Genomic DNA, 27,388 nt, shown 5'->3' with positions numbered 1-27,388 from the left:
AAAAAAAAAAAATAATGAGTAGCACCGGCCCACATTACCTCCAGTATTTTATTATTATTGTACATTTTTCATTGTTTATTATAAATAATAAAATTGTTTATTTTTATTATAAATAAAAATATACTGCTCATCGGTTAGTATTTGGGACCTCGCCGTGCGGGCCGGAGGCAAAAAAAAATCACACAGGTCACAGTTGTCCATTTCTTTTCCATCAATGTCATAGCCTTACAGATGTCTTTAAAGCTTTGCATCTGGCCTGATATTTGTTTCAGTATTGCAAACATATGAACGATATCCTCCATCTTTGAGTTTGGTGTAGCACCTGCTTGTCCCTCGTTGAGGACATTTTTAGCGTGTGATCGTCCAGCCCCTTTCTTTAACTTCTTCATTACATAGCATGGATGCAGGTGATGGTATTCCTGCTAGAGTTCTCAACGGTCCTGAAAATGTATGCCCGGCCCTAACTGGGCCCTACTGGGCCGGCCCGAGGCTCGGCCCGCACAAACAATTACCATACTTTTAGGCCCGAAAACCTGAAAAAACATTGAGTCATGATGAGCTTAATGTCCTCAAAGTCACGCATCCAACAAGCTTTGAACTGAGCAGATTGGACTTTCCGTTTCTGAGATAATGGCCAAAACATATTGAAAACGGACACTTTCGCTGATTTTCGATCGCCGATTTTCGATTGAGTTTTGGCCACTGTCACCCGTTTTTCTTTAATAACACAGGCTAGGAAGGTTGGACGGCAACAAACTAGATACCTGAGTAAAGTTCAATTTGATCCGCATCCAACGTCGGCCTTACCGTCAGGCCACTAGGGGCAGTTGAAATTTGTTTTTTGGAGGTAATAGATTTTCTTTTCCTTTTTTCCCCTCTTTTCACGGAACCTGAGGCTCGGCCCGGCCAGACCAATTAGCATAGATTTTGGGCCCGACCCTGCCCTGCCCGAAAACGTCCGGTCGGGTCGGGTAGGGTCGGGTTCGGGCAGAATTTGAGAACTCTAATTCCTGCTGGGCATTGCTGCCTGACGCACCTCCACCAGTGCCTTTTCAAGCAGGTGTGCTGTGACACCTCATTGAACACCGCTGTGGGCCTAAGCGGGTCATCAGCTGGGGACCACAAATGTAAAAATGACCACTTTGCCGTCCTCAGATGACTCTTATCAGATAAAAATCCAGATGCCACTATTAGCCCATCTCGATCAGCCATTCTCCTCACGTGACTCTGGAATATCTGTATTGTTAAGTGGTAGAGTCATCGAGTACATTGTCAGCAAGGTTGTTCTTTGACTGCAGTGCAGTGTTTTGCTGTAGAGAAACTCTGCTTCTGGGGACTTGTAGGGTGATATTGTGGATTCTCATGTTTGGCTGCGTCGGCCATTTGGAGCGACTGTATTGAAATGAACAGGCTGAGCTGAGTCAGCGAGATGGAGTTCTGACTCTATTATCAGTCTGAGGACTGGAGAATCACACTCTCTCGTTCACACACACACACACACACACACACACACACACACACACACACACACACACACACACACACACACACACACTCACACTTCCCATAAGCTGGCAGACAGAGGCTGATTAGACTGACACTCGTTTGGGTTTCTGACAATAAAAAAACTACCCAAGTTTTATAAATGAAAAAGTTAATCAAAACTTTTTCTGCAGAACCACCGCCAACAATGATGCATGATAATCTCCCTTCTATGACGAATATGGATATAGTCACTCGCTCACTAAGTCTTCCTCTCTCTCGGGTTCTCACCGGTGGTGGGAAAAGTACTCACATGTCTTACTTAAGTAAAAGAATCAATACTGTTACAAGTAAAAGTCCAGAATTCTAAATTGACTTGAGTAAAAGTACAAAAATATTGGCATCAAAATGTACTCAAAGTACAAAAAGTAATAGTACTCATTGTGCCAAAATGTCTCATTTCAAGTTTTCAAAATGTATCTAAATCTTTTGAAAATAGCAGATCTACAAGCTCACAATGCGTCGCATCGCGACGCATTGTGAGCTTGTGGATCGGCTATTTTCAAATGGCCGAAATGTATATAGGGCTGAAGTGGTTACTTTATATATTTTGTAATAATAATCAAAATCTACAAAGTAACTAGTAACTATAGTCAAATAATTGTAGTGGAGTAAAAGTATAATCTTAAACTCTGAGATGTTGTGGAGTAGAAGTAAAAGTACTGAAAATTGGAAATAGTCCAGTAAAGTAAAAAACAATACCTCACAACTATACTTAAGTACAGTAGTTGGAGTAAATGTACTTAGTTACTTTACACCACTGGTTCTTACTTTGTCCTGAGTTGCCTGACACAAAAAGGAGTCTGCTCTATTGGGAAGCATTTTTTTAAAATAACAGCTTTAAGTCCATCTGGTCCGGGTGCTTCGCTAGATGGCATTTTGCTAATTACCCGCTATTTAATTGGCCTTAATCGGTCATCAAGGGACTCACGCTGCTCTGTATCTACATAATGTCGGGAAGGCCTGGTGCATTTATATGAAATGAACAGGCTGGGCTGAGTCAGCGAGATGGAGTTCTGACTCTATCATCATTCAATTTCTGAGTGACTGGAGAATCACACGCACACACACACACACACACACACACACACACACACACACACACACACACACACACACACACACACACACACACACACATCTATAAGCTGGCAGACAGGCTGATTTGACTGACAGTCGTTTGGTTTTCTGTGAAGATGGCAGTGACTGGTCCTATCCCTTAAGGCTACGCTAGCTTCTAAGTGAAAATGCTAATCAAAATGGCAGAGCTCTCCAGTGTTGCATGATAACCTCCCTTCCATATCCAATCGATCACTCACTTCCTCTCTCTCTCTCTACTTTTCGGAGCGGGCAGGTAAAGATTGCTAGTGGCTGGTTGTAAATGCAGGCTCTCCTAGCTTCAAGTAGGGGCAGATCACTGGCAGCACTTATGATGTTCTGCTCTCACCCTCCATCTCAGGCTCGAACCCGTGAACCCACCACCACTCACCAGCACTCTGTGACGACCACAGTGTAGGTTTTATCACGTACGCCACTGGAAAACGATCCCGACTCCAAATTAGTGAAATGGGGGTGTTTTTCAATTTAGGAGTGAATTCACACCAAGGGTCAACATCATGGGGGAGCAGCCACACTGAACAAACTACTCCACTTGGCAGACTCCATATTAAAAGTATAGGCTGCTGCTAACTCTATCCTCTATAGCAGTGGCTCTCAAACTGTTTCATGCCAAGGACCCCCAAAATGATATGAATGTGGCCACGGACCCCCACCTGAAAATATGTTGTGCCAGGGATTGGACCCCCACCTGAAAATATGTTGTGGCAGGGACCCCCAGAATCAAAGATTGGTGTTAAAATGTTCACTTTTTGCTAAAGCACAAGTTAAAACATGGAGATCAGAAAACTTGGGTCAGGATTTGTAAGGTGTTTTTTTTAGAATGGGCTTCAGGTCTAAATGACTGAAACATACAGTATGTAGCATTCTGTATCCTTGAGAGAATACTGAGCGCCACTCCATCCAGACCGATGTCATCCCACTGACGTTGCTTTAACCCATAAAGACCAGGAACGCATCTGTCTTCATTTTAGATTTTAACCACTTTAACCATTATCTTATACTTTGGCTATTGAAAAATATCAGATCTACAAGCTCATAGCGTGGCACCGAGTGCCGCACTATGAGTTTGTAGATCTGCTATTTATTATTTTTAAATTGTGAAAATGTGTGCAAATCTTTTGAATATATATATTTTTTAAGCGAACAACTTTAACTAAAATCTTTGCTTCTGGGGATTCTACAAATGTCTTTTTTCTACAAATGTCTAACTTATGTTGCTATATCAGTGGTTCTAAAACGTTTTCATCTCAAGGACCACCCAAAATTATATGTATTTGGGCCGCGGACCCCGATCTCAAAATATGTTGTTCCAGGGACCCCCCAGAAGCAAAGATTTGAGTTAAAAATGTTTGTACTTTAAAAAAATATATATATATATTCAAAGACTTGTACAAATTTTCACGATCTTTCAAAAAATAGCAGATCTACAAGCTCGTATAGCTTTTAGATCTGCTATGTTTGAATAGCCAAAGTATATAATATGGTAAAGTAATGGTTAAAGTATTTACACAGATGCGTTCCCGGTTTTAATGGGTTAATAACATTAGTTTAATGGTTCAGAACCAAGAGAGAGAAAAACCGCTGAGGCTTCAGCTTCTCTTTTTTCCTCTTCCTCCTTTAGTGGAATGGTTTTCGGTAAGGTCTTGTATAAATCTTAGTTGAATTACAATTTGTCACACTCACACTTGAGAAAAATCAAGCATACACACACACACACACACACACACACACACACACACACACACACACACACACACACACACACACACACACACACACACTCCTGGCATATATTTCAAATAGGAAGAGTGCAAGCCTTTCAACTAAGCGGTGAGAGAGAGAGGACAAAAAGGGGATTTAGAGAGAGAAGACACATTGCAGAATAAAGCCTAATAGATGGTGAGTGGAACGGTGCAGCTGAACCTAATGTCATAGATGGAGAGAGGAGAGGGAGGGGAGGGTGGTGTGTGCACTCAGTCCATATTTCAGTTAAAGTGTTTGTGGAGGTGGTTGAGATTTTTCCTATTGAATTTCATTGTGTATAGTATATTCTCTGAGCTGCTCCCAGCCCTTTTCAGAGCTGTCTTTCAGAGAGAGACTTCTATACAGTGTGCTGTGCACACATGTAAACACCCATATATTCACATATATAAACGAGGCGAAAATATCCAACGCGCTGTGATCTTGTAGATAGGCTGTTTTCTTTAAGACCTGAGGCGATTAAAAAATGTTTTCTAAATCCTAACAGTTTTTTGGAAAAAAAATAACTAAATGTTTTCAAGATTTTTCAAAAATAGCAGATCTACAAGCTCGTATTGCTTGTATATGTTAAGGCTTCAATCTGTGATTGATTTCTTCCAACTGGTTGGCTGTATGTAGAACAGCAGGAACATGGGTTTAGAATGATAATACCTTCATAATACCGTCATAATTCTACACATTGAGCTAATTCTTTCGGAAACACGGTGCTAGTGTGTGTGTGTGTGGGGGGGGGGGATTAGGACTGGGCCTAACAAAAAATCTTTCAGGCGTGAGTGAGATTTTATATTCCTTTTTAATCCATGAATACGTATACAGTATACACAATACATAAATGCCGATATATGTACTTTGCACAGTTTATACATACCGGTAGGTATATATAGGCATACATACATACTGTGCACATACTGTATAGCAGTGGTTCTCAATCTTTTTCGTGCCGTGGACGCCCACATTGATATGTATTTGGCCACGGACCCTCATCTGAAAGTATGTTGTGCCAAGGACCCCCAGAAGTTGTTAAAAATTCTAAATTATTCAAACTTTTACAAACATTGTCGATGTTTTTCAAGTATTTTCAAGTAGATTTGCTGTCTTTGAATAGCCAACATATACATGGATAAAGTGGTTAAGATGATTGAAATGCTATGTTAACTACTTTTGCCGGGTTTTGCATTGAGTTCTCAAAGTGGGGTCCCAAGGGTCCTTGGGGGGGGGGGTTCCACTTTGAAAACTCAGTGGTAGTACTGTAACCCAGCACAAAAACTGGCGCATCATCTTGGGGCTGGCCACTAAATTGACATGTACATAATGAAAATAATGCATAAATATCAGTCAGTGATTTGAGAGACAAACCACTGTTAAATCAAGTCAGCCGGTCATGTAAAGTCTTGTCTCTCATACGATCGTGCAGTATAACGTTACACGACCGATCCTTTGCTCATTCTGTCATGTCCAAGTCCAAGTACAATTAAATTAACCACAAAATTGAGATGTTTTGGTTACACCATGTGTGCAAAAGAGACGTAATCGCCTGCCAGTGTGGTGAAGCTAGACAGGCGACAAATTACAGGCATAATGTGCGTGTAAACTGTTAAAGGCTGTTGATCTGGTGCGCCAAAGAACAGTTGGAAGTCTCATTGGGGGTAATGCATCTTCATTAAAGCAGTTAGGAGGTGGCAGCGGTTGCAGGAGGGCGGAGTAGAGAGGGAGGGGTGGAGGTAGAAAAGGGGAGGTGGAGAGAGAGAGGAGAGCATGGTGAAGAGGACAGCTGTGTCCCCCTCCTCATCCATCACCTGGAAAAACAGCTGGTGTCTCCACCAGTGTTGGGGGTAACAGCGTTAAAATTAACGCTGTTACTGTAACAGACTACTTTTTTGGGTAACGAGTAACCTAACAGCGTTAGTTTGCAATTAGAGTAATCGGTTACTAGTTACCTTTTCCAAAAGAATGGCGTTACTTAATTACATTTAAGACCTAATTTGTTTCCACAAATGAAAAGGAAAATCCATCCGACACATTTGCGAGCTGAACTAGCTCGTCGCTGTCAACGGCACGGAGACTTGCATGGATGTTACACAGAAATGAGTGACCGGGCCAGCATGCTGTGGCGTTTGCGTTATCATTCTATTCGGGTCTGTAATCAACGGGTCACCACTTAAGGTGTAACACACACACACACACGGGCCGGCTGGCTGGTCTTATTTTTATTACATTAATTTACTGCACCTGTGCGACATGGCAGATATTGAGAGAAGACAGAGAGGTTCTCCTTTAGTACAGTCACGGAAGTATTCACACTATTTTTGGATTTATTGGTGAAAGGAGGAGAAGTTAATGACCGTCAACGACCTCCAGAATACTGGTGGTCACTCCGGTTGCTTTTGATTTGATTTGATTTTTGTAAACTAGAAAAAGTGCTCCTCGGAGCACAGGTCTCCGCCAGGTCAGTACGTTATTGTGGCCTCCTGGTGGCGCTATAATTGGCCAATGTGAAAGGGGTGTCATTTCTTCTTAGGCTTTTCACGGCAATCAGACACTGCATTCATGATTTGAGGCTTTGTTCCAAAAATGTGTTTTGCTAAAATTAGACCGACTGGTGGCGCTATAACAGGCCAATGTGAAAAGGGTGCCATTTCTTCCTCGGCCTAGTGGGAATGTGCGTGTGAAATTTCACGGAAATCGCAAGCTTTCCGTGAAACGCAAACGCAAAAATAATCTAACAAGTTACTTTTCTCAGAAGATAATCCTGTAATTTAACAGAATACTTTTTAATGGCGGTAACGCTGTAACGTAACAAGTTACTTTTAAAAGTAACGTTACCCAGCACTGGTCTCCACACCTTCCTCCCTCTGTCTCTATCCCTCCATCCTTCCTTCCTCTGCCCCCCTTTCCTTGTCAGTCCAAATTAGCCAACATCTTCATTAAGGTTTCATTATGTCTGAGTCAGCAACTGTAATTTCCAGACAGCTTCATTAGAACACACACTGTTTGTTCATCTGTGGTTCTCAGGGCTCAGGCTTTGCACTCGCTCACTGAAACTCCAGCAGTACAGAGAGAGAGAGAGAGAGAGAGAGCTAAAGCTGCTAACAATGATTTTCTTTTTCCTTCCTCTTTTCTCTCGATTAAACTCGTTTAGAATTCCCATTTACATTTTTAGGTATTTAGCTGACTCTCTCATCCAGAGCCATTCACTGCAGCACTTCGCTTAAACCATTAAGACCGGGAACGCATCCGAGTCGTTTTTTTTAGATTGATTTGGCTATTCAAAAATAGCAGATCTACAAGCTCATAGCGCGGCACAGAGTGCCGCGCTATGAGCTTGTATATCTGCTATTTGTTGAAAAATCTTGAAAATGTGTGCAAATCTTTGAATGTACCGGTATATATTTCTAAGAGAACATTTGTAACTCAAATCTTTGCTTCTCTTTGGTCCCTGGAACAAAACATTTTGAGGTGGGGGTCGGCGGCCAAATATTTTTGGGTGGTCCTTGACATGAAAAAGTTTGAGAACCACTGATATATAGCAACAATAGTTTTTCAGAAAACTGTTAGGAAAGACATTTAGAAGACATATTTGTAGAATCCCCAGAAGCAAAGAAAAAAGAAAAATAGCAGATCTACAAGCTCATAGCGCGGCACTCGGTGCCGCACTATGAGCTTGTATATCTGCTATTGTTTGAATAGCCAAAGAAATCTAAAGATGACACAGATGCTTTCCCGGTCTTAATGGGTTAAACCCCTTTTATTGCTAACATTAAGAAGGAGCCGCTAAGGAAACAGGCACAGGGGTCAACCATAATGGAGTGCAGACAGTAGATGAAGAAGAAGAAATGTCCCAGTGCTCATTGAATATGTATGTGCTTTCCTCTTAAAAGAAAAGTGCTAGCTAAGCAGGAACACTTCTTTAAATGTACTTCCTTTTTTCTCCTTTTCTTTTTTGTTTGAGCAAGCTCTCAGGTGCGAGCACGAGGCATGAAGGTACTTTAGGGAAGCATTGTCTCCTTCTAGCCGGGTTGGGGAGAGAATAGACACAGCGAAGGACAAAAAAATACTTTTTTTCTATTGATTAGTCACCCCATGGAGACTTGTATTTTTCCTAATCACATTCCTAATCCAATAATTTGATGACTAGCGGACCAGTAGGCAGCGGTTCCGGGAGGAGACACAAAGGAGACTCTTTGTGTCTCCTACCGGAACCGCTGCCGGTCATCAAATTATTGGCTTAGGAAGTTAGGAATGCGAAAAAAAAAAAATATATATATATATCCAAGTCTCCATGGGGTGACTAATCGGTGGGAAAAATGTCCTTTTGGGGTGAACTATCCCTTTAAGCACATGGTAGCGGCTGAACAATAACACTATTTTCAGCAAAAGATATTTAGTGTAGAGCAGGGGTCTTCAACCTAGGGTGGTCCTCAGAGTTACTACAGGGGGTGCTGCCAAATCTTTGTGTGATAGGATCTTTTCTTTTTTTTTACATCAACCACTTGAACCCTATAGCTTCCCTATTCTGAGGAGAACTTTAGCCAGAAATAACAGATCTACAAGCTCTTGTAGATCACCTATTTTTGGCATAGATGTTTGGTGTAGAAAATAGGGTTTAAGTCTGAACAGACACATTAACATGAATCCCATATGATGTTAGTGCTGTCAAACAAGTCTATGAATCCCTCTATGAAAAGGTTTAATCTGAGTCAGGAGAGTTCCCTGAGTGAGGAATTGACTAATGTTAATTCCTGGCTTATAGATAACAAGTTATCTTTACACACAGGGAAGTCAGAATCAATTCTATTTGGTTCTAAAATCAAATTAGGAAAGAGCCCTGACTTCAAGGTCAAATTAAATTCAGACTTCATTGAAGCAAAATCATCGGTGAAATACCTGGGTTGCATCTTGGAAGGTAACCTAGATGGTCGAAATATGGCCAGCAAGGTACTGGGCAAAGTCTCCGGACTGACGAAATTTCTGGCAAGGACAGCAAGGTACTTGGATAGGGAGACAAAACAGGTGGTGGCCAATTCTCTTATTATGTGCCATTTTGATTTCGCTTGTACATCTTGGTTCGAGGGCTTATTGAAATCCCTCAAAACAAAGCTACAGTCAGCTCAGAATAGACTGATCAGGGTCATTCTAGGGTTAGGACCCAGATCCCATATAGGTAGGAACCAGTTTAGAGAACTCAACTGGCTCCCAGTAGAATCCAGGGTAACCATGGCCAGATTGACCATGGTTCATAAGATAATGGAGAGGTCCCCATATTTTTAAAGACATGTTTTACTCAGAGAAGCGAAGTACACCATTTTTTCACCAGAGCCAGTGTAGCAGACGTGAGCCTTCCGGCTTTTAAAAGTAAAGTAGGCAGGGAATCATTTACTTACATAGGAGCCACACAGTGGAATGACCTCGAAAACAGTGTCAAACTGACAACAAATCTGAGGACTTTTAAATACAAAACTAAAGCATGTCTATTAGAAAAGGTTCCCCTATAGAGGGTCTTTAGACTAGACTAGGAAAGAAAAGGTAGCACTTGTTTGTGTACTGTATATGTTACTTGTGTTCTTGTATTGTTTGTTTGTATGTATGTACTGTGAATGTTACTTGTGTTTTGTATTGTTGTGTAATGTGTACTGTGTCTGTACTGTGTATGTCACATGTGTCTATGTAGTGTTACGTTAGTTACATGTGTTGTATTGTAAAGTATTTTTAACGTATTGATTGTTAATTGTAAGAGGACCTCAACGGAAATAAGTCTCAGGACTTTCTTGTGTTATCCTCGACCATGTGGTTTTGGCTTTTCAAATAAATCAAATCAAATCAAATCAAAACACAATTTCTTCAATTTGCTTCATCTCTCGCTCCGCTAGGGGGTCCTTTTGTAACTTGTAACTAAGTATATAGGCTTTAAATAGTTAGACAAATAAGGGCGTTCGGGTGGCGCAGGGGTAAAGTACCTGTCAACAACCGCGGAGTGTAAAGTTTTCAATCTTTGTCGCTGCACGTACTCGTACAGGGGCTCGGGTGGCCCCTGTCAACAGGGGCTCCGGGGTGGCCCCATGTCAACAGGGGCTCGGGGTGGCCCCTGTCAACAGGGTGGTGTTGAACGAAACATAACCCATTAAGACCTGGAACGCATCTCTTTACCTTTTTGATTTGAGCTGAAAAGTATTATTTTACACTTTGGCTATTCAAAAATAGCAGATCTACAAGCTCATAGCGCGGCACCGAGTGCCGCGCTATGAGCTTGTAGATCTGCTATTTTTTGAAAAATCGTGAAAAATTGTGCAAATCTTTGAATATATATATATTCTTTTAAAGCGAACATTAACTCAAATCTTTGCTTTTGGGGGTCCCTGGAAGAAAATATTTTGAGATGGGGGTCGGCGGCCAAATACATAGCATTTTGGGTGGTCCTTGAGATGAAAAAGTTTGAAAAACACTGATATAGAAACATAAGTTTTTCAGAAAACCGTTAGGATTTAGAAGACATTTTGCAGAATCGGAACCTCAGGCCTCAATGGGTTAAGGAGTAGGGCGGAGGGAGGTGCTACGTTCTCCCGGTGAGGGGGGGCTTGTAGGGTACAACAGCACTGGCAACACAAAAATGTGTTGGGAGGAATGAATTGACATAATAACTAAACTGAGAAAAAAGCGGGACCTGAATGTTTAAACTTTTAGTTGCCAGAAATGTACTCTTCTTCTCTGTGTATTTTTTTTTAGAACACACATTAAAGATGACTCTCTCGTCTAGGGGGGTTATTTCTAATGTCAATCATCATCTCGTCCAGAGCCTTTTAGAGCAGTGCCGCAGGTTAGCCAACATTAGAAGCAGGTCACCAGTAAAAAATGTTCACGAATATTTCCATGTGCTATTTTAAAAACAGAAGTGCTAGCTAAGCAGGAGAGCCTTTTTTCTGTTCTTTTTTTTGTTTCTGCAGTATCAGGTGTAAGCACATAAAGGTATGGGAGAGTGAAAGGATAGGAGGTTCTCCTCCGAGATTTTGGCGTTTTCAGGGTATGATGTAAGATTGTAGTTCCTCCTGGCCTGGCCTGTTTGGAGACTCTGGGAGCTCGTCGTACATTTTGGAGGGATAATCAAATCAAGTGCCAAGCACATGAAGGTATAGGAGAGAATGGCTGGGTTGGCAAGCTTTCGTTGTAACTTTGGAAGGCCGGGCCTAGTATAGATAGAGCCCAGCGGTCCGGTGTGTGTGTGTGTCATTTTAAGATGTCTTTGGCTATTCAAAAATATCAGATCTACAAGCTCATAGCGCGGCACCGAGTGCCGCGCTATGAGCTTGTAGATCTGATATTTTTTGAAAAATCTCGAACATTTTGTGGAAATCTTTGAATAGATATCTTTTAAAGCGAACATTTGTAACTCAAATCTTTGCTCCTGGGGGTCCCTGGAACAAAATATTTGACAAATGTTTTCTTTGAAAATATATATTTACTGTATATTAAAAGATTTGCACACATTTTCAAGATTTTTCAAAAATTGCAGATCTACAAGCTCTTAGTGCGACACTCGGTTGCCGTGCTATGAACTTGTATAATCTGCTATGTTTTAATAACCAAAGAAATCTAAAATGACAGAGATGCGTTCCCGGATTGAATGAGTTAACTGTTAAAGAGTTAAAACATCGTCTATTAGCTGCCCTTGCCAGCCATTTTGAGTGTTTTTACGACCCTTCATAGAAAAATCATAGAATATTATTTTTCACAGCAATCCACCCGGTGATCGGCTCAAAAGACATAGGGGGGGTCTCGGAGAATCGGGGAAAAAAAACTACATTTTGCTCAAAGAGCTCAGCTTTCCTGTGCCTAGAATGTGTATAATGCAGCCCCCCCCCCCCCCCCCTGGCCCGTCCAGACAGACAGCTGGATAAACAGACCACTGTGTGTGAATGGCTGGAGGCTCTGGAACTCCACAGCCTCGCCCACAGCCTCCGTTACATCTCTGATGATGACATGTCTGTTAGATGGACTGAATGAAGGTTATACATGATGTTAACCAGTGGTGGGAAAAGTACTACATTTTTTTCAACTTATTTTGAAAAAAATATACAAAATATTTTTTCACGATTTTTCAAAAATAGCAGATCTACAAGCTCATAGCGCGGCACTCGGTGCCGCGCTATGAGCTTGTATATCTGCTATTTTTGAATAGCCAAATAAATCTAAAGTGACACAGATGCGTCCCAGGTCTTAATGGGTTAAGTAAAAGTATCAATACTGCAATGTAGAAATACTCCATTACAAGTAAAAGTCCAGAATTCAAAATGTAGTTGAATAAAAGTACAAAAGTATCAAAATGTATTGTACAAAAAAGTACTCATTATGCAGAATGAAATGTTTTAAAATCTTCTAAAAAAAATAGCAGATCTACAAGCTCACAATGCGACACATTGTGAGCTTGTAGATCTGCTATTTTCAAATGGCCGAAATGTATATATAGGTTAATGTGTGTTTTGTAATAATAATATAAATCTGCAAAGTAACTAAAGCTGTCAAATAATTGTAGTTAGGGGTGTGCCGATATATCGTCCCGCGATATATCGCGATACGTTTTCGCGACGATATGTATCGTTTTGGGGAAAAAAAATATCGTTTTTACACAATCATAATAATCAGGCATGCAAACGGCCCCGAAGTGAAAAGAGTGACAACATGTTTTTTTTTCGGGTCAGGTGTCATACTATTTGGATTCAAAACGGCTATTGTAGCTGAAAAGCTACAAGTTTGCATGTCTGAATAATGCAAAAACAGAATTATTTGTTTGCATTTTCTTTTTTTCTCCTCCATATATTTTCATAATAAAAAAAGTGCGTATCGTATCGTATCGAAATCGTATCGAAGTTGTGAGCCAAATATCGTATCGTATCGTTTCGTGAAATTAGTGTATCGGCACACCCCTAATTGTAGTGGAGTAAAAGTACAGTATTTGCCTCTGAGATGTAGTGGAGTAGAAGTAAAAGTACCGAAAAATGGAAATACTCCAGTAAAGTGTAAAAAACACCTCAACATTGTGCTTAAGTACAGTACTTGAGTAAATGTCCTTTTAGTTACTTTACACCACGGGTGTTAAAACATGTCTACAGAAGCACTGAATGAAGGAACACACGTTCATAATGATAACTGGATATATGACAATGACCTTTACCAGGCCAGGAAAATATCCAGAAGGTTAGCAAATCAATTGACCTTTTGAATGAAGAATGACGCTGATTACAAATGTCCCGATTACATGGCTCCCCGGGGATCATTTCAGCTCGTTGCCCAATGAGAACACTGAGTAGAGAGAAGGCCTGTATGATTTGACCAGAGACACTGGCAAATATGGGTCATGTTAACCCATTAAGACCTGGAACGCATCTGTGTCACTTTTTCATTTGAGCTAAAAAGCATAACTTTACACTTTGGCTATTCAAAAATAGCAGATATACAAGCTCATATGAGCTTGTATATCTGCTATTTTTGAAAAATCGATCTTGAGATTTGGGTTACAAAAGCGAACATTTGTAACTCAAATCTTTGCTTCTGGGGGATTCAACAGTTTTTTTAATATCAATGGTTCTTTTTTCCATGTCAAGGACCCCCAAAATGACATGTATTTGGCCGCGGACCCCCATCTAAAAATATATGTTCCAGGGACCCCCGGAAGCAAAGATTTGAGTAAAAATGTTTCGCTTTCAAACAATTTATATTCAAAGATTTGCACGCATGTTCAGGCACTCGGTGCCGCGCTATGAGCTTGTAGATCTGCTATTTTTGAAAAGCCAAAGTGTAAAATAAAGCTTTTTTTAGCTCAAATCAAAAAGTGACACAGATGCGTTCCAGGTCTTAATAGGTTAATTGCACTATATGTCACAAACTTGACGGCAGCAGGAACCAGAGAAAACATCTGGTTTCTACATCTCACCATCTGACAGACTGTGAGAGACATGAGGAAATTCCCCTTCACTCCAGAGCACTGGCTGTGTCTTCACTTTCCTTCACTCTATCAGTGGTGGATAATTTTTTTGACTAGAGTAAAAGTATCTCATAATGTGTCGCATCGCTTGTAGAGCTTGTAGAACGGCTATTTTCAAAGGGCCGAAATGTATATTGCGCTGAAGTTGGTAATGTATGTTTTGTAATGATAATCAAAATGTACATAATAACTAAAGTTTTCAAATAATTGCAGTGGAGTAAAAGTTGCCTCTGAGATGTAGTGGAGTAGAAGTAAAAGTATTGAAAATAGGAAATACTCCAGTAAAGTTAAAGTACCTCAAAAATTGTACTTAAGTACAGTACTTGAGTAAGTGTACTTTACACCACTTCCCTCTATGTTCTCTCTCGAGTAGAAACCGCCCAGGAACCCATTTATAATCTCTGGCACTCGACTCGCCGAGCGCTGTCAGATCCTCATCTTTCACCATTATATACTCAGGGAGCCATACTGTAGGTGGTGTGTGTGTTAACATTACAGCATTCCTGTTTTCTTCTAGAGTTTTGACTGCCAATTAAGAGATTTCTCCTCATTTATCTCCAAGGCTCACACCGCCAATGACGAGATTCTCGTCACGTGTGTTTTCAGTGGTTTTACGATAGAGGGCGCTCCTCCACAGCCTGTGAATGATTATGAAGAGTACGCCCAGAAATCACATGATAACAACAAAATGAAGCTGGCTTATTTTTTCCCCCCGATTCCCCGAGACCCCCCTACGTCTTTTGAGGCGATCACCGGGTGGATCACTGTTAAAAATTATATTCTATGATTTTTCAAAGGTTCATGAAAACGCTCAAAATCGCTGGCAGGTGCAGCTACAGTATAGACGATGTTTTAACTCTGGCAGTTAACCCATTCAATCCGGGAACGCATCTCTGTCATTTTAGATGTATTTGGCTATTAAAAAATAGCAGATATACAAGCTCATTACGCGGCAACCGAGTGTCGCACTAAGAGCTTGTAGATCTGCTATTTTTTTTTAATCGTGAAAATGTGTGCAAATCTTTTAATATATATATTTTTTTAAAGCGAACATTTGTCAAATATTTTGTTCCAGGGACCCCCAGAAGCAAAGATTTGAGTTACAAATGTTCGGTTTAAAAGATATGTATTCAGAGATTTCCACAAAATGTTCGAGATTTTTCAAAAATAGCAGATATACAAGCTCATAGATGAGCTTGTATATCTGCTATTTTTGAATAGCCAAAGAAATCTTAAAATGACACACAGATGTAAAAAGTTTTACTCTCGTGTACCTGCACACAAGAGGTGACAATAAAGCACAGCCCTGAACCTTGAACCTCAAAGAAAAAAGCCTCAAACACAAAGCGTACCCATTCAATGGGCAATCTCATTAGGGAACTGCTAATTAAAATCAATATCCGTTGAAAGTAGCTCTCGTATTGTGCGTTCTCACCTTGTGTGAAGTGTGTCCTTGGAAAAGCTAAGGAGAATACTTCTGCTTTGTCAGAAAAATACAAAGTAGTTGAAGGCATCCTCGGCACAACAAAGTCCTCTGTAATTGGCTCTCTAAAGGTGAAAGATGTCTCTGATCACACTAATGATGGCATTGACTCGTTGGTTTCTAGTTCTCATCTTTGGATTCTGCCTTGAGACAAAAGCTCCTTATCAGATGAAGGAAGGTGAGATGCTAACAAGCAATTCTGGCAAGATGCACTCACGTACTTCAATACTAGTTTCTCCAGGCCTTTAACTCTTTCAATCCAGGAATGCATCTGTGTCATTTTAAGATTTCTTTGGCTATTCAAAAATAGCAGATATACAAGCTCATCGGTGCCGCGCTATGAGCTTGTAGATCTGCTATTTTATTTAGAAAAATCGTGACAATTTGTGCAAATCTTTGAAAATGTATATTTCTTATAAAGCGAACTCAAATCTTTGCTTCTGGGGGGTTCTACAAATGTCTTCTAAATCCTAACAGCTTTTTTTTTTTTTTACTTGTTGCTATATATCAGTGGTTCTCAAACGTTTTCGTGTCGAGGACCCCCAAAATGATATGTATTTGGCCACGGAACCATGTGATCTCAATGTTGAAAGCATATCGTCTCTGTTCGGTGGAAACCTCACGTCCAAAACTGTTTCTTCTCAGGATTCAAATTCGTAAATGGCAAAAGTAGCAGATCTACAAGCTCAAGCGAGTTTCGAGCTTGTGGATCTGCCACTTTGGATGCCCTAAACAAAATGTTGTATGTTCCACAGTGACAATAAACTAATCTAATATCATCTTTTGTGTGACACTGTAGTATGATCAAGTAGGGCATTCATTTACGAATAAAAACCCACACAAACTTAGAATATGGAGATGGGAGGTTTCTGCCCGACATAAACGATATCTGGACCAGTGAGGGAGAAAGGAGTTTTTTTTCTCATTCACTCACACATGAACTCAGGATGGATCAACATTAACCAATACATGAGGCGACAGACAGTGAGTCCTGTGCTGTAAGCATTTCCCCACCGTCCCCACGCTACTGTAGGTTCCTTACTGCTGACTGCTCACCAGCTAGTAGTACACCTTGCGATTTTGTGTGTGTGTGTGTGTGTGTGTGTGTGTGTGTGTGTGTGTGTGTGTGTGTGTGTGTGTGTGTGTGTGTGTGTGTGTGTGTGTGTGTGTGTGTGTGTGTGTGTGTGTGTGTGTGTGTGTGTGTGTGCGTGCGTGCGTGCGTGCGTGCGTGCGTGCGTCCATGTGTGCGTGACGTGTCTTTGCTTTCAGAGAGATGTCTGGCAGAAAGAAAGTGCTGCAGTATTAATGGGGCTTGCTGAAATGGGACTTTCTGACAGTAAGAGATTCCTAACGTTATCTGCAGCTAGATATATTGGATGATAGGATAGAAATGTTAAAAAGTGATATTTGTAGTTGAAACCCAGGTATAGGGAGATGTCAGATAAAGAGAAGGGGGATTGTACAAGGAAGCATGATAGTTTTTTTCCTCCTCTCCCTCTCTTCTCCACATAGAAATAGAAGGAGAAGCAGCTGAAGAAGATAATTGCTTTTCTTTCTGTTTTTTTACATGCCTCATCATCATCATCTCCCCATCCACCGTTGGGGGCGGGGGTGCATTTAGAGGAGTATGTAGCAGTAATAGACAGGACCTCTCACCCTCAAGCGTTTGTTTGTATCAAATGTGTGTTTATATCCCATATCCCGGAGGGACTGTGACAATGTCATCGCTGTGGGAATGGCAATCGGTCGCGACTCGGCGTTTTGGGCATTCTGTTGCATGCGACTTATCCCACATCTTTATCGCATGTTGATTTGAATGACAGCCCAAGACAGGAGAGGGAGAGGGCTCTTTGACTGGGCACTATATCCATTAGCCCATTAAGACCTGAGATACCATTCTACGATGTCTTCTTAATCCTAACAGTTTTCTGAAACACTTATGTTGCTATGATAATCAGTGGTGCTTTTTCATGTCAAGGACCCCCAAAATGATTATGTATTTGGCCTCCCATCTGAAAATATGTTGTTCCAGGGACCCCCAGAAGCAAAGATTTGAGTAAAATAAATCTGCTTTAGAAATTATATATATTCAGAAGATTTGCCCAAACTTTCAAGATTAAAACAAATAAAAATAAAATGCATTCTTATCACTCATTTGGTAGTCGGCATAACTAAGGTGTATATGTGGTTCTCAATAGTTTTCAAGGACCCTCAGTTTGGTGTGCATTAGGCCACTGACCCCATAACTCTTGAGAGTGTACCTGCAAATGTAAGGGTGCATTTGGTTCCATTTGTACACTCTCAGAGTTACAGAACTGCAAGTGTCCATTGAATTGGTTCCCAACTGTCATTCATTTAGCCGGGGAACCCTGCTTTGAGAACCAGTCACATGCAGTAGACCATTGGTTCTCAAAGTGGGGTCCGGGGACCCCCAGGGGTCCTTGAGGGAGTTCCAGGGGGTCCCCAGCTAAATGATAGATTAGGCACCAAATGGACCCTTATGGGTCTGTAACTCTGAGAGTGTACAAATGGAACCAAATGGACCCGTTAGGGTCCATTTGGTTCCATTTGTACACTCTCAGAGTTATATTGACATAGATTTTACAATATAAATTGCGATCCAAGTGATAGAAATGCCATTAAATGAGGGTCCGTAGCCTAATGCATGTCAAACTGGGGGTCCTTGAAATTAAAATGGTTGAGAATCACTGCTAGAGAGCCGTAAAAAATCTTCTCTTATGGGGGTCCCTGGCATATCCTTTCAAATGGGGGTCCGCGGGCTAATAAGTGTCAATTTGGGGGTCCTTGACATGAAAAAGTTTGAGAACCACTGCTGTAGACTACACCAATATCAGAGAGTCGCAGTTTGGTTTGGCAAGAAATAAATAAATGTGATAAATGATGCAGACATAAAAAAAGGAGGGTATTTCCTCCTATGAAGACAATTGGACGGGTGCTCTGGCATCTTTGTGTGCTCGTGCCTGCCTTTGATTGATGGGCAACTCCAAATGTAATTGCCTTGAACAAAGCTCAAAGAAACAGATTGGACGGTGAAGTAGAGAAGAGGAAGCTTGAGAGAGAGACAAAATGCTCGTGAGATGATATACTAGTTTGCATTGGTGGTAAAAGGACTAACATTCTTTATTTAAGTAAAAGTATCAATACTACAATGTAGAAATACTCTGTTTTCAAGCAAAAGTCCGGAATTCAAAATGTAAGTACAAAAGTATTGGTATCGAAATGTACTCAAAGTATTCATAGTGCAGAATGTCCCATTTTGCTAGTTCAAAATGTATAAAAAGAAACAACGACGCGACGCATTTTGAGCTTGTAGATCGTCTATTTTCAAATGGCCGAAATATATATAGGGCTGAAGTGGTTTGTGTGTTTTGTAATAATAATCAAAATCTACAAAGTAACAATAACTAAAGTTAATAATTGTATTCGAGTAAAAAATATATATATATTTTCCTCTGAAATGTATGTATTGGAGTAGAAGTAAAAGCACTGAAAATTGGAAATACTCCAGTAAAGTGAAACATACCTCAAAATTGTACTTGAGTACAGCACTTGCTAGTTGCTACACCACTGCAAGTAAAGGAGGAAGCGTTTTAACCCATTAAGACCTGAAGCCGATTCTACAAATGTCTTCTAAATCTCAACACTTTTCTGAAAAACGTATGTTTCTATATCAGTGGTGCTCAAACTTTTTCATGTCAATGAATATTATATGTTTTGGCCGCAGACCCCCATCTCAGAATATTTTGTTCCAGGGACCCCCAGAAGCAACGATTTGAGTTAAAAATGTTTAAATTTACTTTAAAAATATATATATTCAAGATTTGCACACATTTTCACGATTTTTCAAAAATAGCAGATCTACAAGCTCATAGCACGACACTCTGTGCCGCGCTATGAGCTTGTATATCTGCTATTTTTCAATAGCCAAAGTGTAAAATAATGCTTTTTAGCTCAAATCTAAAACAAGGTGTAGTGCACCTATTTGTTTTCTGGAGGAGGAGGAGGAGGAGGAGAGAGTAGAGATGAAGGCTCACAGACGGGCCTCAACAAAGGAGAGACGGGTCAGGGTTGTGTTGTGTTGTGTTGTGTTGTGTGGGTGGACAGAAGCCTATGGAAGCTTCACTTTTGATGTGTTTTCTCTGAAGCGAGGTCCTTCATGATCTCTCTCTCTCTCTCTCTCTGTGTCTCTGTGGAGATTTTCCTCACCTCTGACTGAAAACAGGTCTGTTTACGTCTCTTAACCCTTTAAGACCGGGGACGCATCTGTGTGTCATTTTTAGATTTCTTTGGGCTATTCAAAAATAGCAGATCTACAAGCTCATAGCGCGGCACCGAGTGCCGTGCTATGAGCTTGTATATCTGCTATTTCTGAAAATGTGTGCAAATCTTTGAATATGTCTGTTTTAAAGCGAACATTTTTTGCTCAAATATTTGCTTATGGGGGATTCTACAAATGTTTTTTTAAAACGTATGTTGCTACAGTATAGTGTAATCAGTGGTTCTTTTTTTTTCATGTCAAGGACCCCTAAAATGATATGTATTTGGCCGCGGACCCCCCCATCTTAAAATATGTTGTTCCAGGGACCCCCCAGAAGCAAAGATTTGAGTTACAAATGTTCGCTTTAAAAATAATATATATTCAATGATTTGCACAGAATTTCAGATCTGCAAGCTCATAGCTCGGCACTCAGAGCTTGTAGATCTGCTATTTTTTGAATAGCCAAAGAAATCTCAAAATGACACAGCTGCGTTCCCGGTCTTGATGGATTAATACCCAAACTTTTGTTTACTTACTGCACGCAACCTCCTGGCTCCTAGAGCTGCTTCCAATTAACCTCATTCAACCTGGTGTTTTAGGCAAAGAACTGTCAAAACTTTTCAAAAAGAAATAACATCTCTATAAGCTCACGTCGTGTCACGTCGTGACACTCTATTTTTAGGGCTTAAGTGGTTACAGCTCTGTTCACAATGAAAGCTTATGATATTCTGGTTCCCAGTGGTGGAAAAAGTACTCAAATATTTAACTTAAGTAAAAGTATCAAAATTGCAATGTAAAAGTACTCTGTTGCAAGTAAAAGTGTGGAATTCAAAATTCAATTGAGTAAAAGTACAAAGTACCAAAGTAACAGTACTAAAATGTTTGAAAATAGCAGATCTACAAGCTCACAACGCGTCGCGATGTGAGCTTGCAGATCGGCTATTTTCAAATAGCCTAGGTATAAAATAGGGCTAAAGTGGTTAATGTATGTTTTATAATGTAATCATTTATAGCTGCAAAGTAACTAGTAACTAAAGTTTTCAAATCATTGTAGTGGTGTAAAAGTACAATATTTGCCTCTGAGATGTAGTGGAGTAAAAGTAAAAGCATAGACAATTGGAAATACTCCAGTAAAATAAAAGTACCTCAAAATTGTACTCAAATTGTACCACTGCTGGTTCCTAATAATCTGGGTGCAAATGAATCCCCAGTATTCTAAGCAGGATGTGTATTTACATGCACCAGATCTTTAATTTCAACACCAAAGTATCAAAAATAATATAGAAACATCTATATGTGCACGTGAGGCATGGCTTCTTCCACTGAGGCTCCTCCGCTGTTGAAAGTAGAGACGAGCGTCCTTGTGAATAAGTAAATAATCGTAAGCTCTGCTACGTACATGCTTCCAGCTCTTAACCCATTAAGACCTGGAACTGTGTCATTTTTAGATTTGAGCTAAGAAAGCATTATTTTACACTTTGGGCTATTCAAAAATAGCAGATATACAAGCTCATAGCGCGGCACCGAGTGCCGCGCTATGAGCTTGTAGATCTGCTATTTTTGAAAAATCGTGAAAATGTGTGCAAATCTTTGAATATATATATTTTTAAAGCGAACATTTTTAACTCAAATCTTTGCCTCTGGGGGACCCTGGAACAAAATATTTTGATGGGGGTCCGCGGCCAAATACATATAATTTTGGGGGTCCTTGACATGAAAAAGATTGAGCACCACTGATATAGAAACATACGTTTTTCAGAAAACTGTTTAGGAGACATGTAGAATCGGCTTCAGGTCTCAATGGGTTAATGGAAGAGGATAAACACATATGCATGAGTACACACACATAATATATACAGTATTATGCACTGTATGTCACACATGCATGCAGGTCACATACACATAGAGTACGTGCACACGCGCACACACACGCATGCACACACACACACACACACACACACACACACACACACACACACACACACACACACACACACACACACACACACACACACACACACACACACACACACACAGACTGACTCATCAGGGTGAATATGAGCAGTGCTGCAGTGAAATTGCACCAGCCATGCCCTGATGTAACCAGATCTTTTTTTTTTCTCTTCAAAAACGTTTGAAATGTTTCCCCCTGGTACAATAAAACACAGGCCCGGTACGAGACGTTATGTGAATTTCCAAGAAGAATACAGTGTGACTGGATATTATTTTCACGTCGGGGTGGGTGGCTCTGAAGGAGGCTAGAAGCCTATTTTTTCATTTTTCGCCACATCGTATCCAAAAACTAAAGGTATTCCTCTAAACCTACAGATGTTTGAGGATTTTTCGGCACCCTAACGTTTAAGAACGGGCCGAAACAACCGCTTAAATGGCTTATTTAGTCGGCCTATGGCCATGTTTTCCCATTGTAGCCGAACCGGGAGCAGTACTGACACCTGACGTAGGGAGGTTCTTCCGGGTTGAATGGGAAACATGGCCACAGGCTGACTAAATAAGCGATTTAAACGTTCTTTTCAACCCCGTTCTAAAATGTTAGGGTGCTGAAAAATCCTCAAACATCTTTAGGTTTAGGGGACTACCTAGTTTTTGGATACGATGTGGCGAAAAAGGTAATCCACGGACCCTTTGCGGGTGTTCAACTGCTGCCGGTAGCCAGTCCAGTGGGACCTCATCTCCAAATGTGTAGTTATGTCATACAGTAGCTAATTTATCCATCCATCCATCTTCAACCGCTTATCCGGAGTTGGGTAGTGGGGGTAACAGTTCCAGCAGAGAGCGCCAGCCTTCCCTCTCCTGAGCAACATTAGCCACTTCCTCCTGGGGGATCCCGTGGTGTTCCCAGGCCAGTGTGGAGATATACACCCACCCATCTCGTCCTTTGGTCTGCCCCGGGGTCTCCTCCCAGTGGGTCGTGCAGCGAGGACTTCCCTAGTAGGGAGACGCTCGGGAGGCATCCGTACTAGATGCCCGAACCACCTAAGCTGGCTCCTTTCCAAGCGAAGGACAGGCGGCTCTACACAGTAGAGTCTCTCTCTCGGGTGACTGAACTTCTCACCTTATCTCTAAGGGAGATGCCAGCCAGAGAAAACTCATTTCGGCCGCTTGTATCCGCAATCTTATTGTTTCGGTGACCCATGACCCACACTTCATATCATGACCATAGGTGAGAGTGCGAACGAAGATTGCTCGATAGACCGAGAGCCTTCTGGCTCTCTTTTCGTCACAACAGTGCGGTACAGTGATGTCATTGATCAGTGGTTCTCAAACTTTTTCATGTCAAGGTGGTATGTAAATAAATGGTATGTATTTGGCCGTGAACCCCATCTCAAATGTGTTGTTCCAGGGACCCCCAGAAGCAAAGATTTGAGTTACAAATGTTTGCTTAAAAATATGTTCAAAGGTTTGAGCAAATGTTAAAATGTTTTCAAAAATAGCAGATCTACAAGCTCATAGCGCTGCACTCGGTGCCGTGCTATGAGCTTGAATATCTGCTATTTTTGAATAGCCAAAGTATAAAAGTTAAAGTTATTGTGATGCTAAATTAACACATTTTGCTGGGGACCCCTTGGAACACCCCCAAGGACCCCTGGGGGTCCCCGGACCCCACTTTGAGAACCAATGTCATAGATCACTGACATCACAGGCTGGCCACATGAAGTCTGAGATCCCAAGATCTACATAATTCTTTTTTTTGTCTCACACACACACACACACACACACACACACACACACACACACACACACACACACACACACACACACACACACACACACACACACACACACACACACAGGTGTCCTCAAACTTGTTCTGTTCAAAGTGTTTGGCATTCAGGAGGGTTCACTGCAGCTCCCCTTCAGATCCAACTCGTTTCCTCTCCTCCTTATCTCTCCAATCTGTGTCCCTGTCCTTCATCTTATAGAGCAGGCAGGGAGAAATCCTCCATCGCCCTGGCAACCAGGGTCTTTCTTATCACTACCACTCCGTCTCACAAACATTTGACACATAGCTTAGACCACATTATCTTTCACAATTATCCAGACCCTGTTATAGATGGGTATAAGAGGGTATTATTTAGGGTAGCGGTGGCCTAAAGGTTAGAGGATGGTCCTTGTTGCCAGAAGGTTCCTGGTTCGATTCCCCGGACCGACAGGAAAAATCTGGTCAGCTCCCAGGTTTTAATGTGTGTCTGTCTGTCTGTAAGCATACATGTTTTGTGCCAAGGACCGCCAAAAGCAAAGATATCAGTTAATTTTGGCTTTAAAGAAATATAAATGTCCAAAAATATGCACACTTTTTTCAAGGTTTTTCAAAACCTTGAAAATACTGCTATTTTTGAATAGCCAAAGCTAAGTGGTTAAAATGATTGTGACGCTATGTTAACTAATTTTGCTGGGGACCCCCTGGTACCCCCCCCTAAGAACCACTGGTGGTCCCCAGACCACTGGTTGAAAACCACTGGTATAAGTTAACTATTTATATATCCACTACTGTGAATTCTCATGAACCGTTTTTTTTTCTGCCGCCCTCCAGACTTCGACCCCAACAACCTGGGCATGATGACCGGCATCCCCCCCATGAACCCCATGATGCCCGGCCTGGGCATGATGGCCCCGCCCCTCTCGCAGGACGTGCCAATGATCAAGGAGATCATCCACTGCACGACCTGCACCCTCTTCCCCGCCAACCCCAGTAAGTCTGCATGATCATCAACTCTTCTGACTGCCAAGGACTGAGATTTCTCCTCATATTTTGCCAAGGCTCACACACTGCCTTGACTGATGAGATGTTGTGTTTTCAGTGTTTTTTACGCTAGATGGCGCTGTTCGCTAACACATGAGCCAACACTTTGACCCTCAGTGACCAAGGCTACTTACTCTTACTTACTTCTGATAAACGCACAATTACGATTCTATTGCGCAATATTTCATTTTGTAGCCCTGCTTTTAAATGAATGGACGAGCAGATACTGAAACGCACAGGGAAAACTGACTGATTTTATCACATTCTCTTTAATTACCCACATTGTTCTCCTATGCTTACAGTATATTATGACAAAAACACAAAATTAAAATGTTTTTCTCATGACATAATAACAAATCAAATCAAATCAAACTTTATTTATAAAGCACATTTAAAACAACAGAAGCTGACCAAAGGGCTGTACAAGGTTGAGACAAACAAAGCATCAACGCATCAATAAGCGCCCATTGGCACACAGACAAATTCAGTGCATTATTAGGACACAATAGCAGCAGATCAAGGACTATTAAAAGCCAAAGAGAATAGGTGGATTTTTAGGAGGGATCTGAAAACCCCAATGGACTGGGCAGAACGGATGGGGAGAGGGAGGTCGTTCCAAAGCGTGGGGGCGGCAGCAGCAAAAGCGCGGCCACCCCTGGTCCTTTTATTGGTCTTAGGGACGATCAGTAGGGACTGATCAGCAGACCTTAGGGCCCTGGCTGGAATGTATGGATCTATGAGCTCAGCGAGGTATAGTGGAGCAAGCCCGTTTTGAGATTTAAAAGCGAATAAAAGGACCTTAAAATTAATTCTAAAATTGACAGGGAGCCAGTGAAGTGAGGCCAGGACAGGACTGATGTGCTCACGTCTTTTTGTGGCGGTGAGAAGGTGAGCCGCAGCATTTTGGACTAGCTGTAGGCGCCTGACAGATGACTGCTCTAAGCCGGTGTAGAGGGAATTGCAATAATCGAGTCGTGAGGAAATGAAGGCATGAATGGCTATTTCTAGTTGTTGTCGGGGGAGATAGGCCTTAACCTTGGCGAGGAGTCGGAGTTGTAAGAAACTAGCTTTCACAACGGAACTGATGAGTTTGTCAAATATGAAGGCGCTATCCAGGATTACACCAAGATTTTTGGCAGAGGAGCAAATACTGGATATGAGGGTGTCCGGGATGTTGGGGGGTGTATAACAGGCACAGTATACAGTCTCATCCTGCTTCGACTTATAGAGCTTCTGGTGAGACAGAGAACTTACTAAAAGGTTAATATCGTTGACCCCAACACTCACACAACATGTGCTGTTGACGTTAACAACGGATACTGAATCAATACGTAGTACAACGCTGTAGGTACTGTAGGTAAACAGCCTCATCCACTGCTTCAAGTGGTTGCTGGGGTATAAGACTTTTATTATTATTATTTTACCACCCACACCATTTTGTAGAACAGAAAATACACTGGTTTGCGGTCGGTCACCAAGGTAGCCAAGCATTTAGCTGTAGCCTGCCGAGTCGAAACACGGAATACATATTATACATTTAATCTTAAACCATTAAGACCTGGAACGCATCTGTGTAACTTTTTTTATTTGAGCTAAAAAGCATTATTTTACACTTTGGCTATTCAAAAATAGCAGATATACAAGCTCATAGCGCGGCACCGAGTGCCGCGCTATGAGCTTGTAAATCTGCTATTTTTGAAAAATCATGAAAATGTGTGCAAATCTTTGAATATATATATTTTTAAAGCCAACATTTTGAACTCAAATCATTGCGTCTGGGGGGGTCCCTGGTACAAAATATTTTGATGGGGGTCCGCGGCCAAATACATACAATTCTTGACATGAAAAAGATTAAGCACCACTGATATAGAAACATACGTTTTTTCAGAATACCGTTGAGATTTAGGAGACACGTAGAATCGGCTTCAGGTCTTAATGGGTTAAACTAATACCCAGGTCATTTAAAAGGGGCTGGAAGCTTTTTTTCCCCTAATGGTAGAAAAGTGCTTGCTCCATCTCTACGCCGTGGGGGCCAAAAGGCAGGCGGCAGACGGCAATCTCTTTTGGTGTAATTGTGTGAAGCAGCGCAGTGCCCTGCCTCACAAAGACCTTCTTGACTTTCATGAGGGAGAAAAGCACATAAGCAGTTTTAGCTCTGAAAGTCTGGCTCTGCATCCTGCTGGCCTCCCAGACACAGCTAGAGGTTTCAGGTAAAAGAACATCATAATATGGCCATAAGTAGATGTGCCTCCAGGGCGGGTAGATCATTTATGATTAAAGATTTTAGATAATGGTGAGGAAAGTTTAAAAAATTGCCAGGTTTGAGCAGCAAATAAATTGCAGTGGTGGAAAGTAACTACTGTAAGTACATGTACTCAAGTACTGTGCTCGAGTAATTTCTTTTGGCATTTTTTTACTTTACTGGAGTATTTTCTATTTTCAATACTTTTACTTCTACTCCACTACATC

At 41.2% G+C, this 27,388-nt stretch overlaps 1 protein-coding gene across 3 annotated transcripts in view; it reads left to right on the top strand.

Moving 5' to 3' along the window:
- Nucleotides 1–27,388, top strand: part of LOC311065358 (ecto-NOX disulfide-thiol exchanger 2-like) — a 237,206-nt gene that overhangs the window by 164,039 nt on the left and 45,779 nt on the right. For all 3 annotated transcript variants that reach the window (XM_084085669.1, XM_084085668.1, XM_084085670.1), the window contains one exon: nt 24,710–24,868. In XM_084085669.1, the coding sequence (XP_083941795.1) occupies nt 24,710–24,868 (159 nt within the window). The remainder of the gene's footprint in view (nt 1–24,709; nt 24,869–27,388) is intronic.

The sequence above is a fragment of the Gymnoscopelus microlampas genome (genome assembly GCF_963454915.1).
Source record: "Gymnoscopelus microlampas genome assembly, chromosome: 18".
NCBI classification, from domain to species: Eukaryota; Metazoa; Chordata; class Actinopteri; order Myctophiformes; family Myctophidae; genus Gymnoscopelus; species Gymnoscopelus microlampas.
This window is presented reverse-complemented; position numbering and strand designations above follow the sequence as displayed.